Raw genomic sequence first — 18,050 nt, 5'->3', positions numbered from 1 at the left:
AGAAATTTTGGAAGTATAAATTAATATAGCTACTTAAAGTTTAAATATTCAATTATTAAATATTAGGGCATGTCTGTAATATAGACTAAGAAAAGGGAGAGTTTCAAGGTTATCAGATAGCTTGCAAAGAAGAAAGAGTAATGGGTCCTTCCTTCTTGGTTGATGAGTTGAAAAGTACAACTATAGATTCAGAGTACAAACTATAGATTATCTGAATTTAGCAAAGGCTACTATGAAAGCCCAGGCAAGAAATGTACAGGGCCTGAACCAGGTATGGAAATGAGAAGGAAAGAGAGAATTTGCTAGAACAGTTACTTTCCAGTGTTCTGTTTGCAAATCACTTGCATTAAATGTGTAAGCCATATCTGAGACCTCCTGTCTCTGGAAGGAAGAATCCATTATCAACATTTTAAGTAGGTGCCCATGGTGATTCAGAAAATGCAAAGTTGAGAAGCCTATTTAAGAAATCCTTAAGTATAGCTGGTAATACTTAGTGATTTGTTGTGGGAATGAAAGATTGTTTAGGACAGATGTCTGTCTCAGATATCTAAGAATAGTGATAACATTTGTTAAGATAATCAATATACAGAAAGCAGCAGAATATATTGGAAAACAGCTGCATGTAGGTCTAGACAGATTATAAAGGATGTCAGGGGAAGAGTAATTTGGATGAATGTAATAGCGAAAAGCAAAGGAGAAAAGGAAAGATATAACCATCCGAATGCAGAGTTCCAAAGAATAGCAAGAAGAGGTAAGAAACCCTTCCTCAACGATCAATGCAAAGAAATAGAGGAAAACAACAGAATGGGAAAGACTAGAGATCTCTTCAAGAAAATTAGAGATATCAAGGGAACATTTGATGCAAAGATGGGCTCGATAAAGGACAGAAATATGGACCTAACGGAAGCAAAAGATATTAAGAAGAGGTAGCAAGAATACATAGAAGAACCGTACAAAAAAGATCTTCAAGACCAAGATAATTACGATGCTGTGATCCAGACATCCTGGAATACGAAGTCAAGTGGGGTTTAGAAAAAATCACTACGAACAAAGCTAGCGGAGGTGACGGCATTCCAATTGAGCTATTTCAAATCCTGAAAGATGATGTTGTGAAAGTGCTGCAGCAAATTTGGAAAACTCAGCAGTGGTCACAGGACTGGAAAAGGTCACTTTTCATTCCAATTCCAAAGAAAGGCAATGCCAAAGAATGCTCAAACTACCGCACAATTGCATTCATCTCACATGCTATTAAAGTAATGCTCAAAATTCTCCAAGCCAGGCTTCAGCAGTACGTGAACCGTGAACTTCTAGATGTTCAAGCTGGTTTTAGAAAAGGCAGAGGAACCAGAGATCAAATTGCCAACATTCGCTGGATCATCGAAAAAGCAAAAGAGTTCCAGAAAAACATCTATTTCTGCTTTATTGACTATGCCAAAGCCTTTGACTGTGTGGATCACAATAAACTGTGGAAAATTCTGAAAGAGATGGGAATACCAGACCACCTGATCTGCCTCTTGAGAAACGTGTATGCAGGTCAGGAAGCAACAGTTAGAACTGGACATGGAACAACAGACTGGTTCCAAATAGGAAAAGGAGTACCTCAAGGCTGTATATTGTCACCCTGCTTATTTAACTTCTATGCAGAGTACATCATGAGAAACGCTGTGCTGGAAGAAGCACAAGCTGGAATCAAGATTTCTGGGAGAAATATCAATAACCTCAGATATGCAGATGACACCACCCTTATGGCAGAAAGTGAAGAGGAACTAAAAAGCCTCTTGATGAAAGTTAAAGTGGAGAGTGAAAAAGTTGGCTTAAAGCTCAACATTCAGAAAATGAAGATCATGGCATCTGGTCCCATCACCTCATGGGAAATAGATGGGGAAACAGTGGGAACAGTGTGACTTTATTTTTTGGGGCTCCAAAATCACTGCAGATGGTGACTGTAGCCATGAAATTAAAAGACGCTTACTTCTTGGAAGGAAAGTTATGACCAACTTAAATAGCATATTGAAAAGCAGAGACATTACTTTGCCAACAAAGGTCCCTCTAGTCAAGGCTATGGTTTTTCCTGTGGTCGTGTATGTATGTGAGAGTTGGACTGTGAAGGCTGAGCACCGAAGAATTGATGCTTTTGAACTGTGGTGCTGGAGAAGACTCTTGAGAGTCCCTTGGACTGCAAGGAGATCCAACCAGTCCATTCTGAAGGAGATCAGCCCTGGGATTTCTTTGGAAGGAATGATGCTAAAGCTGAAACTCCAGTACTTTGGCCACCTCATGCAAAGAGTTGACTCATTGGAAAAGACTGATGTTGGGAGGGATTGGGGGCAAGAGGAGAAGGGGACGACAGAGGATGAGATGGCTGGATGGCATCACTGACTCGATGGACGTGAGTCTCAGTGAACTCCGGGAGTTGGTGATGGACAGGGAGGCCTGGTGTGCTGTGATTCATGGGGTTGCAAAGAGTCAGACACAACTGAGCGAGTGAACTGAACTGAACTGACTAGGTGGCTGAATAGAAGGGCATCAAGATAAAAAACAAACCTTGGAATCATCAATATGTAGGTCACAATTAAAGCCAAATATATAAATTAAACTTAAGCCCTGGGATTTCTTTGGAAGGAATGATGCTAAAGCTGAAACTCCAGTACTTTGGCCACCTCATGCGAAGAGTTGACTCATTGGAGAAGACTCTGATGCTGGGAGGGATTGGGGGCAGGAGGCGAAGGGGACGACAGAGGATGAGATGGCTGGATGGCATCACTGACTCGATGGACGTGAGTCTGGGTGAACTCTGGGAGTTGGTGATGGACAGAGAGGCCTGGCGAGCTGCGATTCATGGGGTCGCAAAGAGTCGGACACGACTGAGCAACTGAACTGAACTGAACTGAACTGAAGCAGAGTAAAGCAGCCTATTGAAGAGACTGCCATTTGATGCTGGAGACAATCAGAAGAAAATTAAATTACTACAAACAAATAGCGCCTATTGGTGGAATTATCAAGAGTTTTTGAAAAAGAGAAACTAATTTTTAGTGTATAGAAAGATTAGGCATGGTTTAAGCGACTGATCTGAACATAATAAAAAGAGAAAACATTTTAGAGAAGGAAAAGAGCATCACGGAAACCTAAAAGTAGCAGTGACTGCATAGCAGAGGTTCTGATATGACAGAAGAGAGAACTATTTAAAAGAGATAACTAGACAGTAAGGTAGTGTAGCTGGAAAGTAAACAGTTCTGCCTTTGAAGACCTGAAGAATGTCAGTTAATATATGTGAAAATGGTTTCACATTTATGCCAGGAATTGTGTGATTTTTAAATGATACTTACAGAAAACTTCTGGCTCATGGGAGAAGAATAAATTGAGGAGGTAAGACTGGAAGCAGAAACGTTAGGTTAGAAATCCTCAGGAACGATGTAAACAAAGGATAGGCACATCAGGGAATAAGGGCCTGACAAAGACAGTGGAGGCAAGCTACTTCACCATTTTGAACCTTGAACATTTGACAGGTCACTCAGCAATTTCAGGCTTCCCAGATGGCTCAGAAGGTAGAGAGTCCATCTGCAATGTGGGAGATCTGGGTTCGATCCCTGGGTTGGGACGATTCCCCTGGAGAAGGGAATGGCTACCCCACTCCAGTATTCTTGAAACTTCCCTGACAGTCTAGTGCTTAAGACTCTGCACTTCCAAAGCATCAGGCGCTGGTTCGATCCCTGGTCGGGGACTAAGATCCCACATCCAAGGACAAAAAAAAAAAAAAATTGGGCTTCTCAGGTGGCACTAGTGGTTAAAAAACAAAAAACAAACAAACAAAAAAAAAACAAAAAAACCTGCCTGCCAATGCAGAGGCATAAGAGTTGTGGGTTTGATCCCTGCGTCACGAGATGCCCTGGAGGAAGGCATGGCAACCCACTCTAGTATTCTTGCCTAAAGAATTCCATGGATAGAGGAGTCTGGAGGGCTGAGGTCCAAAGAGTCACACACGACTTGAAGCAACTTAGCCGCATGTAAGCATGCAGCAATTTTAGATAGTCAACATCTGAACATTACCTATAAAGAATCAGCTCCCAGGGAAGGGAGATCTGTCTTTATTGATATTTCCACAGAACCTAGTTTCTAAATTAATGCAGTAACTGTGGTATATAAGGCCTAGTATAAATTAATGTAAGGTGCACAATTAATAGTTTCACTGAACAAATATATACTACGACAGTCAAGGAAGAAACTAACTGTATAATTTGGTAAAGTGAAACACTAAGTGGTTTCTTTTGAAAATTCCATAAATTTAAAGGGATTTAAAAATGTCTAATGCTGTAGGACTACTCTTTTCTGAGAGATCATAAAAAGAATGCATTCTTCGTAAATTTACCCCTGTATGAAAAATTAAACATGGTAAAATGCTAGGTGGAATTTAGTAACTCTCAGGAACTCTGTGTTTACTTATTCTTGCAATATTTTTCCAAAGGATATTCTGGACCACTGAAGGAAATTCCTCCTGAAAGATTCAACACCACAGCTGTCCCTAAGTACTACCAGTCGCCCTGGGAACAGGCCATTAGCAATGATCCGGAGCTTTTAGAGGCTTTATACCCTAAATTTTTCAAGCCTGAAGGAAAGGCAGAATTGCCTGATTACAGGAGCTTTAACAGGTAATTCAATTACCCTGGATGACACTTCAGCATGCAATACAAAGGCTGTTATATCACAGTATGGAGAACTGAATCCCCTGGTAGGAAAAAAAAAAAAACCAAAAAACTACAAGCAATATATAATATCTCTGCCTAGGCAAAGACTCATTTTTGCAATATTACTAATATGGTACATTTTTAGTATAAAAATGAAGGCTATGAATCACAAACTATCACTGTTATAAGATCATCTCCAACATTTTAAAAAGCAATTTTAATATTGATTTCTAATGTGAAAGTTGATATTAGTTTATGTGTTGCTCCAAACAATCTTGTTAGTCACTACATAGATGACAAACTGTAAAAAATCATTTTAAGTCAGATCTGTGTTCAAAGAAATTATATTATGGGAATTACAGAGATGCACAGTTATTTTTTAGTAGAATATTCCAAATCTTTCAGTGGAATATTTTGCTTTTCTAACTGAATAAAACTTGAAACTATTTTCAGAGATCTTAAAAATCTTACAAATAGTCTCACACTTTGAATGTTTAACATTTCTGTTAACAAGTTTACTTTGTGTCTGAAGGCAATAAAATTTTAAACAAACAGGATACAGTCTCAAATGGTGCCAAAGAAAAGAAAATTCTGCTTTTGAAACAACAATCTTTCACTGGATAAGTGGTAGGAGGTAGGAGATGGGTGATGAAATGGACGGGAATGTTTTCATTTACAGAAGAAAGTTACCCAAAAATTAAGAGGGAAAAACAAAACATACTGAATGAAAAGGGAAAAGCTAATGCACTAAACACCAAACTCAAATATTGGATTTCAGTGGCAGAAGAACATTTCTTTCTTCATTTAATTCAGAAAAAATAAATAAAAGAATAAAAGTGATTTTTGGAATTAATAAATACAAGGTTGCTGCTGCTAAGTCGCTTCAGTCGTGTCCGACTCTATGCGACCCCAGAGATGGCAGCCCACCAGGCTCCCCCGTCCCTGGGATTTCCAGGCAAGAACACTGGAGTGGGTTGCCATTTCCTTCTCCAATGCATGAAAGTGAAAAATGAAAGTGAAGTCATTCAGTCGTGTCCGACTCTTCGCGACCCCATGGACTGCAGCCTACCAAGCTCCTCCATCCATGGGATTTTCCAGGCAAGAGTACTGGAGTGGGGTGCCATTGCCTTCTCCAAATACAAGGTTAACTGACCAAATTCACCCTAAATCTGATAATGTTCAACTCCAGCCTCTTGTATCCAATGGATAACAATATACTCTTATACTCCCTTGGATGTGTGTCTTGTGCAATTGCAGGGGGCCCCACAATTAAAAAGGCCATAGCTGATTTAAACTTTTGCTTTAATGTCTGAAATTCCTAACAAGCTTTAAACAAAGAGTCCCGAGTTTTCATTTTGCACTGTGCCCTACAAAAGTGTTTGGATCAGATCCCAGGCTCTAAATTTTCCAAGTTCCTCTGTATTCAGGAAAATGTTCCCTTAAAGTAACTATCTTAGTCCATGATGTGTTCCCCCACGCCCTACTTATATTTCTCTCTTTTCTTGTTTGTGAGTTCATTGAAATTAAGACCTACTACAATCTTTCCATCTTTGAATTCATAGCATATAGTAGAGTATCTAGATATAATCGGGCTTCCCAGGTAGCGCTAGTGGTAAAGAACCTGCCTGTCAAGGCAGAAGACACAGGATATGCGGGTTTGATCCCTGGGTCAGGAAGATCCCCTGGAGGAGGAAATGGCAACCCACTCCAGTATTCGTGCCTGGAGAATCCCATGGACAGAGGAGCCTGGCAGGCTATAGTCCACAGTGTCTCAAAGAGTCGGACACGGCTGAAGCAACTTAGCGCGCACACACACAATTTTTTATATGAGTAAATGAATGAACCAACAAATGAATTATAGGTTTATAATGGTAAACTTCCAAAATGACAAAACATTGTCTTGGACATCGTGAACATCAAAGAATATGAAGTTTTACTGAGTCAAATTTGATTCTTAATGACTCTTCAATCCACTAAATCAAATGACAAAATGTGGGACATTAAATCACTCACTTATATCACAGATGTGAGTCCTCAATATACTGCTCTACTTAGAAATGATCTCAGAAGGCCCAATACTCCTTAAGAATTATGTCCAAGGGGTACAACAAATGGCAGTATAGAAGAGCAGGCTTCAGTGAGTCTGAATACCTGGGTTTAAATTCTGATTCCATACCTTATTAGGTGGGTGACATTGGGTAAGTCATTTAATTATTTGTGTTTCACTTTCATCTATTAAAAGGGGATAGAAAAATAATCAACTCAAGTAGTTGTTTTGAGAATTTAATGAGACAATCATGTAAAGCCTTGGTACTCAAAGTGTGGTGAGACCAGTTGTGCTGGCATCACCTAAGAACTGGTTAGAAATGAAGAATCTCAGGACACATACTAGATTGACTGAATTAGCATCTGTAGCTTAACAAGATCACAAGGTGATTTCCATACTAACAGAGCAGGTACACAGCACTCTGTTGATAAATATTAGCTTTCATTATTACTATGCCTTCTGAAGTTTAATGATCACAAAGCACCTGACTGATAATTTAAATTCTTAAAGTTATTTTCCTAACCAATCTCTCTCACCCCCAGAGTAATGGTTTTAGGCCCTGGACATGGTTTTAGGTCCAAGACTATACTGATATGATTGCTCAAATCCTGCATTAGACTGAAGTTAATGCATTACTCAGTAATCTGTTGTTATCCATATTTTCCACAGTGATTTGGGGAAATATTGTAAGAGGCCAGCCATCTTGAGAAAAGATGTAAGAAAAGATGTATGTTTACAGAAAGTAAAACATACTGTTCTTCAGAAAAAAAAAAAAAAAAAACTAGAAGACAAGAAAATTATGGGCCAATAAGACATGAGAGCTTCCCTGGTGGCTCAAAGAATCTGCCTGCTATGCAGGAGATCCTGGTTCAATCCCCAGCTGAGGAAGATAACCTGGAGAACAGAATAGCTACCCACTCCAGTATTCTTGCCTGGAGAATTCCATGGACAGAGTAGCCTGGCGGGCTACAGTCCATGGGATAGAAAACAGCAGACACGACTGAGTGACTGACACTTTCACTTATGGTAAAGAATTTACCTGGAATGGGGAAGACATAGGTTTGATCCTTAGGTTGGGAAGATCCCCTGGAGGAGGGCATGGCAATCCACTCCAGTATTCTTGGTTGGAGAATTCCCATGGACAGAGGAGCCTGGCATGCTGCAGTCCAAGGGGTTGCAACGAGTCGGACACGACTGAGCAACTAAGCACACATAGCAAGACATGAGATTCTATACTACTACTGCTTTGGCCAAAACCTGCATTCTTTCAGGTTTTTCTGTAACATCTTATGGAAATCCTAAACAAGCGAAATTTTTGGCCAATCCAATATATGACATAGTGACATGTGCTATAGCCATCATTGAGGTCACCTATCTACCCTGTGGACACTGAAGATTTTATCTGGCTCTCAGTCTTTTTCCCCAGGACTATTCCTGTCATCACTTTTTGGTGGCTTAAATGATTCACTGAACTCTCAGCCCTTTTAAGTCCTTGACTGTATTGCTTTCAAGGATCTCTCTCTCAATCCCATCTTAGTCACTACTGACCTTCCTTAAAGTTTGCCATTACCAATATCTATGCTACTGCTGCTGCTTAGTCACTTCAAGTCATGTCTGACTCTGTGTGACTTCATGGACTATAGCCCACCAGGCTCCTCTGTCCACGGAATTCTCCAGGCAAGAGTACTGGAGTAGATTACCAGACCCTCCTCCAGAGGATCTTCCCAACCCAGGTCTCCTGCATTGCAGGCAGATTCTTTACCACTGAGCTACCAGGGAAGCCAACCAATATCTGCATCATCTTCAAAATCTAAATTTCAAGCATTTCACTACCACATTTCATTTTTAATTTTTTCATTTATTATTTATTTCAATCATGCTTCAGGTCCACACATCAAACCCATCTCATTTTTCAAAGTCCATCCTTCATTTCCTCCTTACTTTACTAGACTCCATAGTCCCTTACTATTATCATCCAGAAATTAAGATAGTCAAGAAAGATCACAGGTGATTGAGCTTCAAAGAAAATCAGATCTCTTCTAGGCTTTAAAATGATCTCCACAATACTGGAGAATTTATAGTCCTGCCAATTCCATTGTCCAAATGTTTACGAGGATCCTCTAGGCAAAATACATTAAACAGTTACGTATATTGAGCAAGATATAAAGATATATCAGAGAGAATTCCAGTCATCTTGGAGTGTAGTCTGATAAGAAATTAGGCAGACAGACTATTGAATATAATGAAAGATGAAAATGAGGTTACAGGGAGGTAAAAATAGAGTTCATGGAAACTTAGGGGAGAAATAGTTTAGTTCTGGCTGTGGGAGAACAGGGAAAACTTCAAGAATAAAATTAAATATCAAATACTTAAGTATAAATTAAAGAACATACTTAAAACTTAAAGGGGATTTAGAAACGTCAGTAATGACGGTCAGAGCACTCCAGGCAGAGAAAAATGAGTGAGTAAATGCAATGACGTTGGAGAGCACAAGGAGAAGCTGCTGCTGCTGCTGCTAAGTTGCTTCAGTCATGTCCGACTCTGCAACCCCATAGACAGCAGCCCACCAGGCTCCTCTGTCCCTGGGATTCTCCAGGAAAGAACACTGGAGTGGGTTGCCACTTCCTTCTCCAACAAGGCGAAGAGCAAGCAGTATACCAGTATGACTGGAACAAAGACTAAATGAAAGTGTATAGGGTAAAACTAGCAGGATTGACCTTTCCACTATGATGTCAAAGTCATTTTTTTCCACACACACAAACATCAAACCTGTTTCTCCTTGCCTTCTACCAGCGAGCTACTGAAACTCTAAACTGTGGAATAATCCTTGATTTTTACATTTCCCTCACAATTTTCATCCAATCTGTCAGCATATCCTGTTGACCCTCCCTGTAGAACACATCCTAAAACCCCCCACTTCTTCAAGGAAAACACCTGAAATCTAAGCTACCGTCATTTCTTACCTGAATTGGTACCGTATCTCCTCTTCTTTCATTCTTGTCCACCTATACTTGTTCACACAGTAACAGGTGCCAGAGTAATCTTTATTAAAATTTTCTCAAGTTATACCACTCCTGTTTTTGTTGTTCAGTTGCTCAGTCCTGTCCAATTCTTTGCGACCCCATAGATTGCAGCACGCCAGGATTCCCTGTCTTTCACCATCTCTTGGAACTTGCTCAAACTCATGTCCATTAAGTTGGTGATGCCATCCAAGCATCTCGTCTCTTGTTATTCCCTTCTGTTCCTGCTTTCAATCATTTCCAGCATCAGAATCTTTTTCTAATTAGTTGGCTCTTCGCATCAGGTGGCCAAAATATTGGAGCTTCAGCTTCAGCATCTGTCCTTCCAATGAATATTCAGGACTGATTTCCTTGAGGATTGACTGATTTGATCTTCTTGCAGTCCAAGGGACTTTCAAGAGTCTTCTCCAACACCACAGTTCAAAAGCATCAATTTTTGGTGCTCAGCCTTCTTCACAATCCAACTCTCACATCCATACATGACTACTGGAAAAACCAAAGCTTTAACTAGATGGACCTTTGTTGGCCAAGTAATGTCTCTGCTTTTAAATATGCTGTCCGGGTTGGTCATAGCTTTTCTTCCAAGGAGCAAGCATCTTTTAATTTCGCGGCTGCAGTCACCATCTGCAGTGATTTTGGAGCCCCCAAAATAAAGTCTGTCACTGTTTCCATTGTTTCCCCATCTATTTGCCATGAAGTGATGGGACCAGATGCCATGATCTTCGTTTTTTGAATGTTGAGTTTTAAGCCAGCATTTTTACTCTCCTCTTTCACCTTCAGCAAGAGGCTCTTTAGTTTCTTTTTGCTTTCTGCCATAAGGCTGGTGTCATCTGCATATCTGAGATTATTGATATTTCTCCCAGCAATCTTGAGTTGGGCTGTGCTTCATCCAGCCCAACGTTTCTCATGATGTACTCTGTATAGAAGTTACATAAGCAAGGTGACAACATACAGCCTTGATGTACTCCTTTCCCAATTTGGAACCAGTCTGTTGTTCCATGTCCGGTTCTAACTGTTGTTTCTAGACCTGCATACAGGTTTTGCAGGAGGCAGGTCAGGTGGTCTGGTATTCCCATCTCTTGAAGAATCTTCCACAGTTTGTTGTGATCCACACAGTCAAAGGCTTTAGTGTAGTCAATGAAGCAGAATTACATGTTTTTCTGGGATTCTCTATTCTTCTATGATCCAAAAGTGTTGGCAATTTGATATCTGGTTCCTCTGTCTTTTCTAAATCCGGCTTGAACATCTGGAAGTTCACGCACGGTTCATGTACTATTAAAGCCTGGCTTGGAGAATTTTGAGCATTACTTTACTAGCATGTGAGATGAGCCCAATTGTGCAGTAGTTTGAACATTCTTTGGCATTGCTTTTGGGAATGGAATGAAAACTGACCTTTTTCAGTTTTCAGTATCTTTCCTTCACACTTAGAATGAAATCCATGTTCTTCACTGGACACATGGATTTCCCCACAATCTACCCTTCTGTCCTCTCTTCCTTCTACCATTCCCCTCACTTACTTGTCTAGCAACATAGGCTTTCTTTCTTTTCTGAAAAGGTCAATATTATTTCTGCCTTAGATTCTTTGTATTAGCTACTCTATCTGAAATGCTGAAGTGCTTCTGTTATATTGTCCATGGCTAACTTCTGACCTTCAGATGGCAGTTTAAATGTCACATCTTCAGAGAAGTCTTTTCTCCCTATCTAGTCATTCAGTTATGCTCTATGGTATCACCCTATTTTAAATTTCTCATAGCTCTTATTACTGAATATTTGTCTGTATGTTTAGTGCTTTATTAAAAACAAAAAATTATTATTTTTATTGAAGTATAAATAACTTACATGTTTATTTTTTGGCTATCTCTTTCACTAGAAATATAAAACCTTACACTCTGACTACATTGCTCACTGCCATATGCCCAGCATTTATAAATGTGCCTGGCACTGGATGATTAATTAATGGCTAAATCAAAGAAAGCTAAACTGTGACATCTTGAATGCCAAGATAAGGAAGGTCGACTTTCTTCAGATGAGTAGAAGGATTTAGATGTTTTTGGGGCACAGCTAGAAAAACGCAAAGATATATTTCTTACCCTCAAAGAATTTATAATTCACAGATGACCTAAACCAAATCATATTCTGAAAAATAGAAGCTGACAATACCAAATGCCATATTATTAACAGATGCACTATAAGACTAACATAAAACAATCAATGTTATAGGAATTTGGTTAAGAAAGGGAGTGAGGGCTTGGGGTAGTTCAGATCAGATCAAATCAGTCGCTCAGTCGTGTCCGACTCTTTGTGACCCCACGAACTGCAGAATGCCAGGCCTCCCTGTCCATCACCAACTCCCGGAGTTCACTCAAACTCATGTCCATCGAGTCAGTGATGCCATCCAGCCATCTCATCCTCTGTCGTCCCCTTCTCCTCTTGCCCCCAATCCCTCCCAGCATCAGAGTCTTTTCCAATGAGTCAACTCTTTGCATGAGGTGGCCAAAGTACTGGAGTTTCAGCTTTAGCATCATTCCTTCCAAAGAAATCCCAGGGCTGATCTCCTTCAGAATGGACTGGTTGGATCTCCTTGCAGTCCAAGGGACTCTCAAGAGTCTTCTCCAACACCATAGTTCAAAAGCATCAATTCTTCGGCGATCAGCCTTCTTCACAGTCCAACTCTCACATTCATACATGACCACAGGAAAAACCATAGCCTTGACTAGACAAACCTTTGTTGGCAAAGTAATGTCTCTGCTTTTGAATATGCTATCTAGGTTGGTCATAACTTTCCTTCCAAGGAGTAAGCGTCTTTTAATTTCATGGCTGCAGTCACCATCTGCAGTGATTTTGGAGCCCAGAAAAATAAAGTCTGACAGTTTCCACTGTTTCCCCATCTATTTAGGGGGAAGTTAAAATTTAAAGGCCACAGGATATATACAGGTGGAAAGGAGAGAGGGAGGAATTACCTTTTTTTTTTTCCTCCCCTAGAGGAAATAAGCAAGTGTAACATTGTTAGCAAAGGCAGGAAGGCAAGAAATGTGTGTGATGACTCAGCGTCCAGGGAACAGAAAGGTTCAGTCCAAAACTAAGAGTACATACAAAAGGTCTTTACACAAATTCATTATCAAATATCTGTTTTATCATAAGGGTATGGTCCTTGAATGGAAACGCTTACTTCAGAGGTCAAAAATTGAAACCCTACTAAGACTATAACAGGACAACATGCCCCATAAGATCATGCATTAAATTGTTTTCTATTTTCTGGCAAATAAATTTGAATATTAATTTATTCTTTTTCTTTTCTCTCCTCACAGAGTTGCCACCCCATTTGGAGGTTTTGAAAAAGCATCAAAAATGGTTAAATTCAAGGTTCCAGATTTTGACCTACTACTTCTAACAGATCCCAGGTTCATGGCCTTTGCCAATCCTCTTTCTGGCAGACGGTCCTTTAATAGGACTCCGAAGGGATGGGTATCTGAGAATATTCCTATAGTTATAACAACTGAACCTACAGAGGATAACACCATACCAGAATCAGAAGACCTATAAAAGAAAGTTGTATGTTCGACAAAAACCTCTGAATATAAATGTTGCTGTATTATTATTCTACTTACTGGCAAAGCCACTAACACTCTTCATTAGTAGCAATAATTTAATAGCAATTTAGCACTTTTCCTTTTATGGCATTTAATTTCAATCTCAGATCAAAATCTAATAAACAATTCAAAATCTTATTAAAAAAAAAAACAAAAAACTTTTAACTCACTTGTCTTTACTCATAATCTTGTTACCGCTTGGTTAAACAATCCGGTCTCCACACTGGAAAAGTCCAGAAAAGTTACTGACAACAAAGGGTTTCATCTTTGTTGCCTTTAATATAAGCTATTCCTGAATAAAGTTTTTAGATGGATCTAGAATCAAAATACAGCACAAAAATATTTAGGTTAATTCAGAGTTTTATTTAAGGGATGAAAGCTATAGAAGTTGATATACAAGCATTATTGATGGAGAAAAGGGTTGGGTTCTTCTTTTCTGACAAGCTTCCATGATAAAATAACTTGTCTAGATAAAGTCTTTTCAATAGTCTTTCTTAAAATTTCAAATTTCTTAGAACTTTGAAATTGCTTTGTATTTTTCAACATGCTTTGAATCATCAGATAATTATTCCAGATGACAGTCTCCAGAGTTCAAGTGGGTTATTATTGTTGTCTAGTATTAAGTCTACGATATGGAGAGAAAATGACTCAAAGAACGTCATACTACTGTAGTTTTCATGACCAAGGTATACTTGGAATTCAAGTTCTGCAAATCCTAATGTTGTGTGTTATTTAGGTTCAACTTTATGAATACATTTTTAGAAGAGTAATAACAAGACACATGCTAATAGACATATAAATAAGTATGTATATGAGGGAGAGAGAAAGTATGTAATTTGAATTAGCAGCTTTCTCTGCTGAATCTTTAAATTCTGCTCAAATCCTTAAGCTCTAGGGAGTACATGCCATAAAACAAAAGCAAGAAATGGAAGAAGACAAGAGCATTTGAATGTAATACAGCACATTTCTGTCATAAATATATGAAAATATTAGTATAAAAGACTCAAATTAACATAAAGTTATAGGTATATTTAAAAATATGATTGAATATACAACATAGAGTTGGAAAGAAATAAATACCAATTCTTCCCATTTCAATTCAGTTAAACATTCTGTGGTAGATGTTTATATCAGAGAAGAAATGTCTCATACACAGAAAACTACCTACCAGATTAAGTTTAGGAGACTGGAAGAAGGAAAGTACACAACAGAGTAATGAAAATGGCATGTAGCAACATCACATATTTATAAAAGTATGTAATCCTGAACACGCCCGATCTCGTCTGATCTCGGAAGCTAAGCAGGGTTGGGCCTGGTTAGTACTTGGATGGGAGACCACCTGGGAATACCAGGTACCGTAGGCTTTTTGGGATTCCCTAGTGGCACAGAGGATAAAGCATCTGCCTGCAATGCAGGAGACCCAGGTTTGATCCCTGGGTTGGCAAGATCCCCTGGAGAAGGAAATGGGAACCCACTCCAGTATTCTTGCCTGGAGAACCCCATGGACAGAGGGGCCTGGCGGGCTACAGTCCACAGGGTTGCAAAGAGTCAGACACGGCTGAGTAACTTCACTTTCTTTCTTTCTTTCACTTTAATGCTGAAATTGGTGGTTGTGTTGCAGGAAGGGGGACCCCTTCCAGGGCCCGAAACTGGGCTGTTGTCTGACACTCGGAAATGAATTGTCCGAGGAGACACATGTGCTGACAAAGCAAGAGATTTTATTGGGAAAGGGAACCCGGGTGGAGAGCAGTAGGGTAAGGGAACCCAGGAGAACTCTTGGGTTTTATGGTGATGGGATTAGTTTCCCGGTGGTCTTTGGCCAATCATTCTAATTCAGAGTCTTTCCTGGTGGCACACGCCACCCACCCTGGCCAGGCACCATAGTAACCATTTGCATGAGTTGTTTTATAACAAGAGATCCTGATAAGGAATACAGAGCTAATAAACCACCACCAACCAGAAGAGTTCGGGAAAGGTCGAAAGGAGACACCACGTGTCTGTCCACTTCCCAAAATCCCTCTCGCTAGCATCCATCTTGGCTGAGCCATGCGTGTGCCACCAAGAAAGACTGAATTAGAATGATTGGCCAAAGACCACCGGGAAACTAATCCCATCACCATAAAACCCAAGACTGAGAGCTGCGGCAGAGCTGTTCTCCTGGGTTCCCTTACCCTACTGCTCTCCACCCGGGTTCCCTTTCCCAATAAAATCTCTTGCTTTGTCAGCACATGTGTCTCCTCGGACAATTCATTTCCGAGTGTCAGACAACAGCCCAGTTTCGGGCCCTGGAAGGGGTCCCCCTTCCTGCAACAGTTGTTTTGATGATCTTCAATCTTGAAAGCAGAGAAATTAAAAAAATTAATGCTTATGAAAAATGCAATCTCTAGAAAGGAACAATATCAATATATTTATACATATTATCATTGTAGGGAATTTGTTTTATTTAAAATATATCTTTAAGATATTTTAGTTTTATGTTTTGGTGTTTACTCATTTCACTTATTTTATTTAATTTTTTTTTGGCCACACCAAGCGGGCTTGTGGGATCTTAGTTCTCTGACCGGAGACTGAAACGGGGCCCTTGGCAGAGAAAGCAGATTCCTACCATTGGACTGCCAGGGAATTCCCCGTTTACCTGTTTTAAAATAACAGTGTTGGCATCTGTAATAAACTCTAGATATCAGAGAACCTTCATGCTTTTTTTTTGTTTAATCTTTTAAAAAAGAAAAAGAATTAGTCCTATTCTATTATGCATTTTGATGAAATGGTTTAGTTCTTTATTAGCAATTCAAAATGCTATTTTTTTCATTACACTGAAATTTTATTATGTTATTGTAATTATCTCAAAGTAGTTAAACTCTATGCTCAGTGTCACCACTCTGACAATCACCAAAAGGGGATCAGCAATTAAAGATGTTAGCTATAGAACAGTATTCTCCATTTCATAAAGGAAAATATTTTAATTTTTAAGTATGTTTTTTTAATTGGTTAGAAAATAATGGAATAACTCTCTGCTCACTATTGTATTTCTTCCTTTCCTGGGAAGTGTCTATTAATTCTAATTCAGCTGTCTGACACCTTTAGAAATGCCAAATTTCACACTCTGGTTGCTACACAATTAGAATTTGAAAGGAATTTTGAATGGGTTTTTCACTGATCTGAAAAGCAGCTAAATCTTTCTAAGTCTGAAGAAATATGATAGCTTTTTCAGAACAGTGAAAGTCTGGCATTTTTTTCCACCCACATTTGTACATATGGAAAATGAAACAGAAGAGAAAAAAAGTTTAAAAAAAGTTAAAAGAAAATGAATAAAAATAACATTTGCTGATGGACTACTAAATGCCAGGCATAATACTCACTACTTAACGGTGTAGTGAGTATTTTGAAAAAAAAAAAAAAAAAAAAAAAAAAGCCTAATAATGGCTACTTAATGTGTATTTTAAAATATTATATTTATTTATTTTGGCTGTACCATACCACACAGACTTGCAGGATCTTAGTTCCCCAACTCGGAGAAGGCAATGGCACCCCACTCCAGTACTCTTGCCTGGAAAATCCCACGGACGGAGGAGCGTGGTGGGCTGCAGTCCATAGGATCACTAAGAGTCGGACACAATTAAGCAACTTCACTTTCACTTTTCACTTTCATGCATTGGAGAAGGAAATGGCAACCCACTCCAGTGTTCTTGCCTGGAGAATTCCAGGGACAGGGGAGCCTGGCGGGCTGCTGTCTATGGGGTCGCATAGAGTCAGACATGACTGAAGCGACTTAGCAGCAGCAGCAGTTCCCCAACTAGGGACTGAAGCCAGCCCATCACAGTGAAAGCACCTTGTACTAACCACTGGACTGCTAGGGAATTCCCTGTATTTTTAACATCATTTTATTTTTGTGATTATCCTGTGAGAACTGTATTATAAATAATCTCCATTTTGTGTTAGAAAAGTGAGCCTCAGGGAACTAGAGTGACTAGCTTAATACTAGCTTCAAAGTGGAAGAACTTGGTGAGTCTGAATCTAAAACATATGCTCTAAGAACTCATAATTCATAACTTCTCCTTCAGAAATAACTTCAACCTTAAAATTATTTTATTACTAGACAAAATAATAAAAAATATCCATCATATTAATATTAACTTTGCAAAAATATATCTATAAATTGAGTAATTTTAGAGTCATCCATTAAAGTCATTCAGGTACTCATAATCATAAAAAGCTAAACTTTCAGATTTTCAAACAAGCAATATGCATGCTTAATTATTAAAATTTTTTTTTGGTTGTGTCCAACTCTTTTTGTAATTCCATGGACTGTTCCATGTAATCTTTTTTTTCCCCCTTTCCCCCGTAAGGACAAAGAAGGGAGAAAGAAGAGGAAATAGAGGACAGAAATATAAAACACTAATACCCATAAGGCTGAATGAAGTGTAATAACACACCAAACACATTCATTTAAATGAAAATATTTTCTACTTTTCAAAACTTTAGAAGAATTTGTATTATACTGTTCAACAGAATTCTGGGTCATAAAATTATATCTATTTTATTTAGCCAATTTCTTGTTGATCAGCTGGTCAGCTGGTTTCTGGATAATACTAGAGCTACATTAACAACTAGACCAATGTTCATTCTTGGCTTTTAACTCTTCATTCACTTCAATCATTTCTCAAGGCTAATACTCCATTTCTTAATTCAATATTTGAAAGGACTTGATAAT

General features: G+C 39.0%; 1 protein-coding gene, 1 long non-coding RNA gene and 1 pseudogene across 8 annotated transcripts in view; 2 read left to right on the top strand and 1 right to left on the bottom strand.

Annotated features, from left to right (window-relative positions):
* MYOZ2 (myozenin 2) overlaps positions 1 to 13,504 on the top strand; it is a 39,603-nt gene extending 26,099 nt beyond the window's left edge. For both annotated transcript variants that reach the window (XM_044946067.1, XM_025290638.2), the window contains 2 exons: positions 4,463 to 4,646; positions 13,058 to 13,504. In XM_044946067.1, the coding sequence (XP_044802002.1) occupies positions 4,463 to 4,646; positions 13,058 to 13,292 (419 nt within the window). In that variant the 3' untranslated portion in view covers positions 13,293 to 13,504. The remainder of the gene's footprint in view (positions 1 to 4,462; positions 4,647 to 13,057) is intronic.
* The window catches only part of LOC102409318, a 266,263-nt gene that overhangs the window by 228,509 nt on the left and 19,704 nt on the right, over positions 1 to 18,050 (bottom strand). The window contains exon 1 of one of the 6 annotated variants that reach the window (XR_006552368.2): positions 13,510 to 13,744. The exons of the other annotated variants lie outside the window; for them this stretch is intronic. This is a non-coding gene — a long non-coding RNA (uncharacterized LOC102409318). Of the gene's footprint in view, positions 1 to 13,509; positions 13,745 to 18,050 lie in introns of those variants that run through there. 6 annotated transcript variants of the gene reach the window in all.
* LOC112586320 lies at positions 14,591 to 14,703 on the top strand (annotated as a pseudogene).

This window comes from Bubalus bubalis, chromosome 7 (assembly GCF_019923935.1).
Source record: "Bubalus bubalis isolate 160015118507 breed Murrah chromosome 7, NDDB_SH_1, whole genome shotgun sequence".
In the NCBI taxonomy this organism is placed as follows: Eukaryota; Metazoa; Chordata; class Mammalia; order Artiodactyla; family Bovidae; genus Bubalus; species Bubalus bubalis.
The sequence above is the reverse complement of the archived record's forward strand: the minus strand, read 5'-3'. Positions and strand labels throughout refer to the sequence as shown.